Raw genomic sequence first — 14,117 nt, 5'->3', positions numbered from 1 at the left:
AAACTTTTAAAAATAAGATTTCAGATCTCTTACACAGAAAAAATCTCAGCTCCAGAGATCTTCCTGAAGGCAAGAAATGGGCTCTCTAAGAGGGGGCATTTTCAAATGACTGCAATAGCATAGATCGACGTCGAATATCAAATACTTTTATCAGAGACTGTGCCATTTTTCCCGAAACAGGTTGAGTAGTGACAGGAGCGAAAAAACCACAATTTTTTCTGGAAATGATACTTTCTCTTTGAGGACCGCATCTCTCCTCCAGTGGTACTTTCGGGGCTCAAAAATTTTCCGAGTAACTTTCAACTCATAATGAAGGCTTCTGCTGAATTCAGTCAAAATCAACCAACTTTTTTTAAAGAGATCCATTATAATCCCTATAGATCTCTGATTATTGGGATGTTCCATTAAATAAGAAACTTACGGTGATTTTAAGTTACTGTCAAAAATTATTTTCGGTTCCACCTTTTTGTCTTTTGTTGCTTTATTTAGTTTTAAGAGTACTTGACTGCATTTCTCCCTCATCAATAATTTTTAGGAAATTAGGTCAAGTATAAAAGTTTTGGACTTTTTAATTTTAAACTGATGATGTTGATTACCTATTTCATTTCATTTTTTCAAAATCCTGAATCATGTCTAAATTTTTTGCAGAAATTTTATTCAATTTTTTTCAACCCTCTCCTCCTGACCCCACATTTTCCACACTTTGACTGAAATAAATCCTGTGCTAAATTGCAAAATGTTACTGAGATCATAAATTGCTAGGTACTTCTAATTTTTCGACAAGTAGGTAGGTATTGCATTTTTTCAACCCTTCTTTAAATGAATTAGTTTTTCTATTTTGAAAACATAGGTATCTTCTTTTAGTTGAGAAGTAATTGCTCTCAATTTTTCCCAATTTTTTAAAACATTTTAAAACTTTCAACACCTTGAATTTCGAAGCTTTCGTAGCTGTTAGGAGGAAAAAATTTCAGCTACAAATTTACTTCTTATCTCACGTTATCGTTTGTATACTGAATCACATTTCTCATGAAATCACTTTTTCAACTTTTACTTATTTCATTCGAATTTGACCAATATTTCAGAATCATTTTGTAAGTAATTTTAGTAATAAGTGGGCATAGGTATACCAACCCATTTTACATCAAAATTAGGAGAGAGGGGGGTTTAAATTCTCATAAAACGAATCAGACATTACCTATCCACGAAGCTTCGTCTTCTGTCACTCGTATATCGGAACCTGGAGATTTCAGCTGTGGCAATTGGAAAGCTACGAAGCCTCTGCAGGCAGCCACCATAATAAAAGCTGTGAAGGTCAGACATGCTATATACGCCTGAAAGAAAAAAAACATACGAGATGAAAATATTTAAAATTAGAAATAAACTTTCACGTGAATTTTTACGTAAACTCGACTGACTAAAAATACACAAATCGAAATTGGTTAAAAGTACAATGAAATGGCAGTTCAACTCTGTGCATAGTAACAAAGAGAGCGATGGTCAAAGTTCAATAATAATGTACTCATATACCTATAGACTATATAATAATGAGCATAATTACTCAGTAAGTATGCGATATTATTTTGTATGTAGACATTCGATATGTGTACAGAATATAATCTTGTGTATTTTGATTTATGTAACGATGCAACGTTCCGTTCCAACATATGTAAATGTAAAGTCTTGTGTAAAAGTTCATAATTATCGAGGATAAACAGTATAAACAAAATTTTGAAAAAAATCGTCATCATCATACGTGCATCTAATAGGTACTTATTCACGTGTTTTTCTCTTTTAATTTACTCTTCGTGCAAATTTATACAGACAGTTGAGGTCGTCGTGTAATTGTGCGTAAGAATGATGAGGAAGAGGCAGGCACATGGTACACTGCAAGATTTGTATTCATATTCTCATTCAATAAAAATAGTCGTTGATTGGAGATTGCAACCTTAAGGAAGTTGATGTAAGAAGTACAAAAGAGATTAATCTTCATACCTACTTCCATCACTCTGCTCAAAAATTTTGATACAATTATTTTTTCTTAAAATTGCCCAAAAATTTGAAGGTGAAAGGAGGGACAAACGTTTTTTCCCCTTTATGATGAACACGGATGTAGAGCAATTATTCCCCTTTTGGTTTTAATACGAGCATATAACTCGACCAGACTCCTTTATTTATGAAAATATTAGGTAGGTACCTTATCAAAATCGAGAGAAATAATCAATTACCCTTATCAGAGGCGTATATAATTACGATTAGTACTTATACTAGGTAGTTGAATTGATAACCCTGGCCATGTCGAGTACATCTCTTCTTACATCTTCACTCAACCGTTTGAATTTCTATTCAGGATGGGATTAGGAGGATAAAAAGCTAGGTATTCGTTGTCAAGGATGTATAAATTAGATTCAATGAACACTCACATATCGTTTGTTTTACCCACTACGTATATCTTATAGCTCATTCCGTCATCTCCTCCTCCCTCCCACAAATGCATTACTAGGTACACAAATTGAATTTTTTTCAGACTAATGTGGTGAACTCGTGTTCGTAAATTGATAATTTGTTTAGAGAAAGGTTAAAAAGCTCATAAATGAAGATTAATAGAGGGAAGAAGTTATCATTTCAAAAGGGAAACTCCGTATTCAGTAATCGTACGTATGTACGTATAATTACGAAATTAATATATTACGCGATAGAATCGGAAGAATTTTAATGTAGCCTTCGTTTATTGATGATGAATCTATTCGGATGAGAGGAATTCGCGTATTTTGTGGCCTTGTGTGTTGGTTTCTGGGCATCTGCTTAAAAAACAAGTATGACTTTGTGCTTGCAAGGTGGCAGGGGTCTGGATGCAATTTGCTTTGATGAGGAATGAGCTGGTTTCCAAAAAAAAAAAAAAATGCGATGAAATCGATATTCCACCAATCTGAGGTTCAAATGTAAGTAGACCACAATGGAAAAAATTTCTCAAAATTGAGGAGCCACAATTTTAAAATAAATATCACCTGTCAGCTATTTCACATTTTGTTGAAGAATTTTCCTTCGATGAAAATTGAAAATGGACTTTTCAACAATTGATAGGTAGGTAGGTACAGGTAGGTAGGTATCGTTTAAGCCATGGATGCCATATTCGTGCAATAAATTCGTATCCATAAAGAAAATACACAAACAAAACTCGTACACACAAAATAAAATTCCGACTTTAAAATTTGAAGAAAAAAAATGTAAAAAATGAAAATATACTAACTTCTTTGAAAATTTCAGAACTAAGAAACGTAGCCATTTACAATATGAAAAATTACACCACTTTTTCTATAAATGTGATAAATGCGACATGATGCTGTAAAAATCAATTTCAACGTGTTTCGGATGCATTAAGTATAGATAGGTACGTAAACATAGAACTTGTCCGAACGAAATATGTAATTAGACTGCGCTTTCTTATATTAAAAAAAAATCCTTATTCAGTCATTAATGAACGACGACTACTGAACGAAAAAGCTAAAGCAGCAATCTCGAGAGTTTAAATTGTTATATTATTTATCAATCGATTCGTCCGCGTAAAACTGATAAAAAAATTTGCACAGCTTGTAGATTAAGTACACTACACTCACGCAACGTGCACACGATTCGAAATTTTATCCACGAACGAGAGTATGCAGGGAGGGGGTAGAAGAGCGGAAGATTTGAAAAAAAAGTAATTTTTTCCAATCTGTGTAATCTCGAGTGCTTGCCTAGACGATTATTACGAAGAGAATTTTTTTTTCTGGTTCGATATACTCGAGAGGGAAAACGATTAGTCGAAATTTTTTTCAGTTACGTTGGCGGCGATTCGCGGTATCTTTTTTTTCAGTATACGCAGCGGGCAAAATTAGGGGTAATTTCATCGAGCATTAAACGATTCGAAAGAGCAATTATATAAGAGAAAAATGTCGTCGAGTTGAATAATACTATAAAGTGTACTTATCTGAGCTGTTTTAATTTGTACTAGACAACAATAAAGATTAGAATTATTGACAATTACGCTTTATACGCGACCATAAAGATTTTTTAAATTACTTGGTTTCGTCTTCGGCTACGATATGATAAAAGTTGCGAAAAATATCGTCTCACGTGCGCCATTAAAAATTTATCTGCTGTGGTGCGGCTTGACTGGCGATTTCTGGGGCCTTTTTCATCGCCCCTCGTGTAGCCGAATATTTTGCCAATTTTAATCGACTCGAAAGATTCCTATATATTCGATTGAGATGGTTATCATATCGCATCGCTGCAACGTTGAATCGAGATAAGGTTCGTGCAAAAGGTCACGAGATTGTCAAATGGCTTAATTTGTTTGCAAAAGTACCTTATCCACAAACCTATCGGAAATGTGAAGCATTTGTTTTGTTTCTAATATTATGGTTCTCTTTGATGAACCATTCGATTAGATAGTTGATGAGGTGTACTTTGTACTACATAGTATAGAGAAGGAGAAGAAAGGAGCGTGAGTGTAGAGTTTCGCGTTGTGAAAACAACAGCGCGTTGTTGTCGAGACATTGTCTTTAAATCCTGAAGAAAATGTCAAGATGTGCATACGGAATAAAAATACTAGTTTACTCCTACAGACGTCTCAGTTCTTATATTCTTAAACAGTCAAACTAGTGTAATTTTTCATCCTTAAATTCTTCGCTTTGTACGAGACGATCAAATCCGGATATCTCGATTGCCAGTCGAGCGTGCTACTAATAAAACATTGCTTATGTCTTATTACGTAAACGATAACATCTGAAATGTTCAATGAGGTTATTGCACTTTAAATCGCACATTTCATCGATTTTATGTCTTGATTTATGAAAATTATCGCGTAAAAAATTTTCTCGTAAAATTGGAATAATCATTATGAATGAAAAGCAAAAATGTAAATTTTGTAAAAAATAGTGATGAAAATAAACTTGCAAAAATGATCAGTATGTCATAGAGTGACAAAAAAGTACTTGATATCTGACACATCATCTATTATGTCCAATGTCAATTTATCAAATGTTCCATTGTCAAGGCAGCTTTTTTTCAACAGCTAAGCCAGTTTCTCAAGTTGGTAGGTAAACATTGGTTGATTGGTTCAGTTGTAAAATGTTCATCTCTCCCTTCCTTCCTCCCTCCAAATGACGCGTGGAACTTTTTTCTGAAGTTTTCAAGAATGCTAAGTTCAGGTTACTAATATCCTCTTAAGTTTTCAGAATTCGTGACGGTGCGCTCATTCTCACTAATTTAGTGGTACGACTAGGTTTGAATATCAGCATATTTTTCGGTTACGAACATTCAAAGTCTCCCAGTCTCTCAATTTTGAAAAATTAAAGCCCTGCAGATTTATGTGTGTAAAACGATAGATTTTAGATTTTTGAAAAAAGGTTGATAATATTTGATTCTAAATTTTATGGGAGGAATAAAAATCTTACTGAAGGCTGCATATTGGATAACTGCGGATATCTTTGGTTTGAAAAAATTGATTTTAATTGGAGGAAAATTAGATATTGGTAAGTACTGGAAAGCAGTCATTTTGAAAAATCTTTTTCATTTTTAGCACAAAGAAATCAGTATTATTTCAAGTTTTGTTTTGAGAAACAGTGATATTTAAATTTTCTTCAATTTTTCAAAGGGCTGAAAAATTTATTTGAGGTCTAAAAATTTTGGTGTGGAAATTCTGAATTGAGCAGTGGTCAAAAATTTAACTTTTTGATGCAAAAAAAATGATCAATTTGAAGTATTCCTTATTTCAAAACACGTCCTGCGATGCCAGTATGTGATACTATGATTGTGACTATATTAATCTCCTCCTTGGTCTATGCGTTAACTCCCATTTAAGCCAAACCCCAAAGTGACTGGAACAGTTCGAAGCTTCATGCACCAAACTGGAACTTTCTCTCGTCACTGCATAAGTAGCTGCGGTGAAGAAATACAAAGGAGAATTTGGTTTGTTATGCTTATGTATGCCCTCGCACAATAGGTGACCAAAGATGGTAATCTCAGGTACCTAACTGATCAATACTTGAGCCCTTTGTGCGTGTCATTGTTGTTATATGTGATTAATTGTTGTGATATATGTTTTTTACATCAAGCCCTTAAATTATTGTGATATATGTTACTATTTTAAAAGGTCTATCGCAAACACAGATTCCTTCTCATCATTGTTGTGGACATGTTTATAGTCTCTATTAATTTAGGACAGGGCTGTTCACTGATAAACATAAACGGTATTGGTACCCGTATTTTATGAAATTTTTTTTGGTATCTGGTATTGGTATTGGTTATAGACAGGGTTGTGCCGTAGAATACACCATGTAGAATACATGGGCATTCTACGCGTAAAATAGCGTGTGTAGAATAGCCTGAAAAAAATGTAGAATGCGTAGAATGCGTAGAATGCGTAGAATACGTGTAGAATAAACGTGCAGATTATTTTTATTTTTTCGAAATACTTACTTATCTTTTTTTCATTTTTTGCATCATTTAATTCAATGCTGGTATGTAAAAAAATGAAATGGTACCTAATAGTAACTACCTAATAAGGTTAAAAAAACAAATTTTCAGTTCGTACCTAAGTGTATTAATTTCTTTTCTCAAATTTTCAATCATAAATTAAAATTATAATTTATGTTAGAATCAATTTATATAATTAAAAAGAAGAAAACCCAAATTCATATTTAAAATTTAATTTCCTGAACAAAAAAGTCGAACTTTCATTTTTCAAAAGTGCATTTTTGGTAAATAAACAATTTTTTGGCTTTCAGATGGGTGATTTTGCTGCATTCTACGCATTCTACACGCATTCTACACATTCTACGCGTATTCTACACATTCTACGCATTTTACGCATTCTACATCAAATTTTACGTATTCTACACCAAAATGTAGAATAGGCTATTCTACGCGTAGATGCCCAACCCTGGTTATAGACAGTAAAGGGAAGACTTCGCACTCAAAGCGGGACTAAATCAAAACCAGTCGCGTTTCGGACGCCAGGTTTTGAAGAATTTGTAGAGGGCGCCGCGCATGTAACTTCGCGATTCTATAGCGATGCTCTTGAATCTACGTAGTTCGTACATTTCTTGCGCTGTGAATAATAGAGAGCGCTCGCGCATGCAACTTCGCGATTACGAAAACCTTGCGCACGGAAAATGTACATTTTTATAACTATAGTGCGAAGTCTTCCCTCTACTGTCTATAGTATTGGTATTGTACCAATATAATACCGAATTAGGCCAAAATTAAAGAAATTTTTCCAATTTTTTTTTTGTAAACTACACTTTTTTTATATAAACACCTCGATTTGGGAGTTTAAGGTTCATCATTATCACTTATTAAGTTTTTCAATATGAGTAATTCATGAGTTATTTTTTTAAAAATAATTTTATAATCAATCAAAAAATTCAAAATACCACAAAATACCAATACCAAAATACATACTTATATCATCAACAATTATTTTGGTATTGGTATTTTGGTATTAATACCGTTATAAAATCTTTATTGGTATTTTGTAAATCAGTACTTCGTCTGTCTAAAAATCGGTATTGGTAAAACGGTATTTGTAAATTTTTTCAAAACTTGCCAGTATTGCCGGTATTGGTATTTTGGTACTTATATTGGTGAACAGCCCTGATTTAGGATACAATTAGCATAACTTCATCTTACTAATTGTGTGTATTATTAAGGTGTATATTTGTAAATTTACCGCAAATATACGAGTGTAGATATAAAGATATAGTAGTTCTGAGTTCTTACTTCGTCTCAAACGCTTACAATTAAATAGACACTCTAACTAGTAAGTATATCAGTTGTGAATATTGTCGAACCTATAGGTACGTAGTAGTTCAAATAGGTGAGACTATTTTAATGTCGAGTTTAATCAGGTAGAATCCTGTAAGCTATCCAGGAAAACCAAAGGGAACGATATGTCTATTCTTTGTAAATATATTCTGACCTTAACCACCCCTCAAACTGATAATCATAATCAACCCCTATAGCATTCTATCCTTATTTACCTATTACAAAGACATTATAAGATTTAAGAAGCATAGGCGAAAGATAATTTTTCTAGAACTTTTCACTTTTTCTCAAATTTTGACGATTAGATAATGAAAAGTTCTTGAGTACCTATATTATGCTCACTTGAAAACCTAGCTTGTCGAAGTTTTTTTCCAAAATCAAAATAATGAATAGGCCTATGTAAGTAAGTATATTTTACATCCTCAAAAGTGCATTTTTCAAAAGAGTAATTTTAAGGGTGTTTATAATTGATGATTCAAGACCAACGAGGGATAATAATCCAAACTACAAGTAAAAGATTTTTTTTTTTGAATTGAACAGAGAAAAATGTAAAAACACATTCAATAATACATAAGGCCATACTGGTGCTGAATTTTCATTTTTTTTTTGATTTTTGACGAATTTTTGAAAATCCAAATTTGACTCACTTTTTATTAGGAAAATGAAATTCCTACAAAAAGAGGTAGGTACGAGTAAAAATCTGAAATTTTATTTGTAACCGGACTATTTTGACCTTGTCCATTGGTCGGTAAAGCAACTTTGGGTGAAGATGTCAAAATATTGAATTTTATTGATACCTATGAAAAAAGTGTATGATATGTAGAAGTGTATTTTTGAATTTTACAATTTTGGAAAGTTTTCAAATTTTCAAAAGCCCAACATCAAATTCAGTTCGCATGAACTCATCAACTAACTTTATTGCGACCTTTTCAATTCAAAAGTTCGCTGAAAAATTCAGTATGAATGACGACATTTTTCCTTTCTTCTTCCATCATGATCAAATTTTGATTTTTTTTTTGAAATGAAAAATAGGTACAATCAATTGAAAGCATACCATTATTCCTACTTGAGAAAAATCAAAAAATGAAATTCAGCTTTTTAAAAATTGACCCAGTTTTGTATTTTTGAATGCTTTTTAAATTTTTTTCTTTCGGTGCAATAATTTTGCTGTCAGTTGAAATGCCTTCCTATTAAGTACTTCTTGAGTAATTTTTTAGCATTACCAAAATAACGCGATATTATTTACCTATACCTAATTATGTCCATATTAGAATACCTCACTAAGCTCAAATGAATCCCAAATTAATCGATCGTTAGCTACGAAACTCGAAGTTCTTCGCCTAAATCACAGACATCATAATGAAGAAAACACCTTCTTTCAATTCAATACTACAAAGATGGCATTGTATGCACAATACAGTATGCAATGCGAGACTCTATGCCTACGCACACTTATTACGCACATGCTTTAATCTGCAGTACACCCAGCGGTTATAAATTTTGCAATGAGGAATGACTCGATTTTATTTACACATCCATATTTTCATTTCTTCACCTACTGTCAAGCATAATGTAGCTATAAGCTACCGATCGTTGGTTCAAGTTCAAGGCCAAATTAAATGTGTCCAGTTTTTTTCTCTCGCCGCGCTGCGCGAATTAAATTGCAATTTTTACAGATTGACGAATTTATGCGTCACTGAATATTATGTTAATGGATTAAATTTTCGACTATATCGAAGTTTTTTCTCCTCTGCTATTGCACGTGTTTCTCGATTTCTCGAGTCCACGTGTTTTGTGGGATGTTGAATGCACACGTTTTAGAAACGCAAATTGATGTTAATCGAATGAAAAGTTATTAAGGATTTTTTTTTTCTAAAATGAGTGGGGATTGTTTCAGCTGAATTGAACTTGTCAGATGCTTTAAATATGTAAAATGTGAGAATATCAGCCTACTTATCATTTTTATAAACGTAAATTTGGTACGATGTGAGCAAAATTTGCATAGGTACTACTCGTGAGATAGAATTCTTGTTCATTAACAAAATAAATAGCTCATTAGGGCAGGAGTGATTGGAAATAATAGGTTAAATTTTACTCAATTTTACTGGAATTGCATCAATTTTTAGTGTTTCAGTGATTTGATAGCAATTGTACAGGTTTTTGCAATACTATGCAATTTTTGCCAAATTCGGTCGGTAGGTACATTTCATTTCGATGGAATTCAGTTGATTCCATAGTAGGTAATTTTCAAAAATTGTTTTTATTGAGATTCTGCCCTTTTATACGGCGTCTCATCATCAGGTTTTAGTCATTTAAAAATATTTTCGTGTTGACAAAAATTTCAACATTTTTGACAAAATTTGGCTAATAAATTTGGTGATTTTTTAACAGTTTTTTGATAAATAAATTTTTCATCATCATAAATAATTTTTTCCACATTTTGCTCAAATTTATAAGTATTTTAGCTAAGTACCTTGAAATTTTTAGTTGTTTTTCAATGCAATTTTTGAAATATTGTGATGTTGCTTCGAGTGTTTAGTTATGATCCACCCAGTCTGAGGGGGTTTTTAATTCCAAGTTTTTAGTAATTTCTCTGCAATTCCTTTATTTTTAAAATGAACACGTGTTTATGTTACTCCTGCAATTTTTATTTTTTGCTATTGCACATGTGCATAATAAATTGCATTTTTTTCTGCCGAAGGATAATTAATAGTTTTTTTTTTCATCTTTAGCCAATAAAATCAAAATGACGTGATTTTGTAGAGGGAGAAAAAACAGCTTTTTCTGCTACTTAACTGGGAGAAAAAACATTTCTTATATTGCCCAACCTGACGCGAATATTCAGCTCGCGGATACTATAATTACATGGGTATTTCCGCGATCTCATGACATAATATTTAGCCAATCATAGCCCAGAAACGCGCGCATCCGCTGCCTCTGCTGCTTGGTCCAGACTCATTTTTACCCTAAGCTCATAGTTGCTAGTTTCACTGTACAGTCAGTATCCAATGTACTGCCGAACTGCCTGGTCAGCTCTCCTAGACTCTCCGAGGCTTGGGGAGCTACCAGTGTGGATTCGGGGGTCAGAATATTCATTCTACTAATTCTATTCGTTCTATAACGCCAGTGGATGAAACTAGCCAAGTACGTGGAGCTCAGGGGTCACTATTTACGGAAGTGCCTCTTATTTACGTGTCCAATTTAATTGGATAGGGAATCTTTTCACACTGACTTGTGATACTCCCTATAATTATTAGTTCTATAAAGTCAGAGATGGAAGAACTTCCGGAAGTGTACATCAAGCCAAAGCAATTTTTAATTAATTCCTAGCTTGATTGGAATTAATTATATTGTCTTCCCAACTCAACACAGTCCCAGGTATTTATCCTTTTTCTTTATTAATTTTTTATCCAAAAAATACCATCCGAGAATAGGCTACGAATTTGTAGTAATTCTCAACCTCCCTTTCCTTCTCCAATAATTACTCTCAAGAGATATCAACTTCATGTTGTTCTTTTCTCGTAATTTGAGATAATTAGATGTACTTGAAGAAGATCTGTGTTCTTATTTACGTATTTAATATTCGTTTCCCAACACTCAAATTCGTCCTATGATAATATTGGTTGTGCGGTCACTTGCCCAGAGGTGATAATAAGGAGTAAATTTCTAATTTACGAGTTTTTATTAGTTCTGGATCAAAACCCAACTCGTATTTAGGGTTGGACCCCCGTGAGGTTCTCGGTCTGAACCAATGGTACTCAGCGGGTCCTGTTCATGTAGAGAGATTCGTTACTTTCGTGAATCCTTTCCTAGAAGCTCAGGATCGAAGTAACCAGCACCTCAGATATGCATAATCTCCCCCTACATTTTGGCATCCCTGGTGGGGATCGAAGATATTTACTTAAATATTAATTCAAGATAAATTCCTATGGGTGTACCAGCCCATAGGTGTGGAAATAATCAGCATTATTGATTCTACTAGTTCTATTAATTCTATTAGTTCTCATTAATTCAAATTATTTCCTCATAGCAAGATATTTCTGTTAGGAAAATCTTAGCTCCAGTATGATGCAGTATTTTACCAAAAAACTGATTACTTCTCCTATTATTTGGGTGTTTGATTCGTTTGCGCAGACGAATCAGGATTACAGAGAAAGTTGCTGAGGGAATCAGAATTTTTCGTAATTATTACATCCATGTATTTTTGTTAACCCCGCCAATGGAAAAATTCCATAAGTCAGCGATTGATTCGAAAATTCATGCCAAACAACATCAAGATTTGCGAAAATATCTATTGATTCTATCACGAAGATTGAAGGTGAAAATTCATTAATTCTATGAATTCTATTGATTCTATTAATTCCATAAAAGTACCCACGGATGGAATATTAATTCACTTTCAACGAACGTTTATGGTGGTGAAATTTTCACGAGCTCGGATATACTACCCATCACCATAAATTTATCAACTCGCCATTCTATTAATTCGCAAATCTTTGCATTTACATACGTAATCACGCTTTTACTGCAGAAAAAACGAATATTTGTTCGTATTCCAGCCCCCTGTGGACCTTTTACACCCCCTGGGGCAGTTTACCCACAAATTATTTCGAAGTACATAGATAATAAGTACATCCGAACGTATTTTTTCGCCATGTAGCAGTTTAAAGTACCCATATTTCTCCGATTACGTATTATTTCTATTAAAATAAGAATTCATTCTATTCGTTCATATGTTAATTCAACCTCTGAGGTACGAGAGTATGTTTATGGCATTTATGAGCGAAAATAATTCGCAAAATTACGTCCAAAATGCGTAATTCATTACCAGCGAATCCCATTGGATGATTATTTCAACCGTTCATCCAATCACAACACTGGAAAGTACCAGAAATCGCGTATTTATTCGTTCGTTTATGGAAGAAATTATGACGGCAAAATGACGATTATTTGTTCTATTTATTTCCATGGAATGAAATTCGCCACTTTTTACACTCGTTATGGGATTTTCCACGAACCCAATCCGACCTTGAACAAGAATTCGACAGGTTTGAAAGTGTGACAATAGTAGCACTGGGTTTTTTCCCATTTTCATATTTTTTCTATTTATAAACACGTCCGATTAAAATACACGCGAACCTGACCAAAGCTGGCGCTTAAACAAGATAACGGAAGTATTTTTAACGTAATACAATAGCCGCGGGTATTTACACGATCCTTATCTCGTACACTCGACACATTCAACATCAATCGTTATCTCAATTGATTATTTCGTTGCTGAAAAATTACACAATAATCGGCAGCTGGGAAAATCCACAAATACCTATATCAAGATAAAAATACTAGTCCATTGTCTACCCTTCGCGATTACGCGAGCACCGGTAGATATTTGTTCTATATTTAGGTAGTTTTGCAGCTTCCTTATCAGCATCATTCAAATATTTTGCGAGTCCTATCGTTCACGGATGGATAGCAGGTACTTGATGCTGGTTAGCGCCGCTGATAGCATTGTTATCTTCTTTCGCGAAGTTTCTTACAAATTTATTCAGTACAGAAAGATCCAGAATTTATCAACGAGATAACATCGGCACGGTCAAGTATTTAAACGCCACCAGCAAAATATTGTGCAATAATCGCGATTATTCATCCCTACTCTCGGAATTACAATGACACACCCCCCCTCGCGGTATGATTAGTAGGTCGATACCCAAGCAGTAAGAGAACAGAAGCTTCATTATTCTATTGATTCTTGACCTGTTCACATCAAGCTGTCTACTGCTCTCTATTTGTTCTATTCATTCAAATATTGATTCAATTTCAAGACTTTGAAATTCTTCAACATTTTGGAACAAGTTTACTGGAACTCAAATACACCACAGTTCCCGAATATTAATTCGACCACAGTCATTTGCGTTATCATTCCGAACTTGGGGAAAATATTCCTACGAATATTATTGTTTTTCCAGAATTGGGATATTATTTCGATTATTAGCTACTAAACACGACGCGGCAAGTATTATTTTATTACTTCTACGTTACCAATCAGCGCCTTCGAACCTGGAAAGTAAATAAAACACTTCTATTGATGTGGATACTTCTCTGGACACATTTACGCTTACCTTGTCAGATTGTATTTTTTCTACTTGCTGTAATATTGGGAGTGCTGTATTTATCTGAACTCTTCGAGAAATTAATCAGCTCACTTTCCAGCTACGTAAGTATTCCTGAAACATTATACGACAACATCTGTTTAATTTTATTCATTCTAATAAAGATTCAATTAATTCTATATTTCATCGTACGTAATAACG

General features: G+C 33.6%; 1 protein-coding gene across 3 annotated transcripts in view; it reads right to left on the bottom strand.

Annotated features, from left to right (window-relative positions):
- The window catches only part of LOC135835452 (facilitated trehalose transporter Tret1-like), a 44,156-nt gene that overhangs the window by 14,344 nt on the left and 15,695 nt on the right, over positions 1-14,117 (bottom strand). The window contains exons 1-2 of one of the 3 annotated variants that reach the window (XM_065349712.1): positions 3,248-3,741; positions 1,196-1,331 (exon numbers count right to left, since the gene is read on the bottom strand). In XM_065349712.1, the coding sequence (XP_065205784.1) occupies positions 1,196-1,331; positions 3,248-3,283 (172 nt within the window). In that variant the 5' untranslated portion in view covers positions 3,284-3,741. Of the gene's footprint in view, positions 1-1,195; positions 1,332-3,005; positions 3,217-3,247; positions 3,742-14,117 lie in introns of those variants that run through there. The other 2 variants (XM_065349713.1, XM_065349711.1) reach the window with 2 other exon arrangements.

Source organism: Planococcus citri, chromosome 2 (assembly GCF_950023065.1).
Source record: "Planococcus citri chromosome 2, ihPlaCitr1.1, whole genome shotgun sequence".
In the NCBI taxonomy this organism is placed as follows: Eukaryota; Metazoa; Arthropoda; class Insecta; order Hemiptera; family Pseudococcidae; genus Planococcus; species Planococcus citri.
Note: the sequence above shows the minus strand (reverse complement) of the source record. Positions and strands in the feature narration are given on the sequence as shown.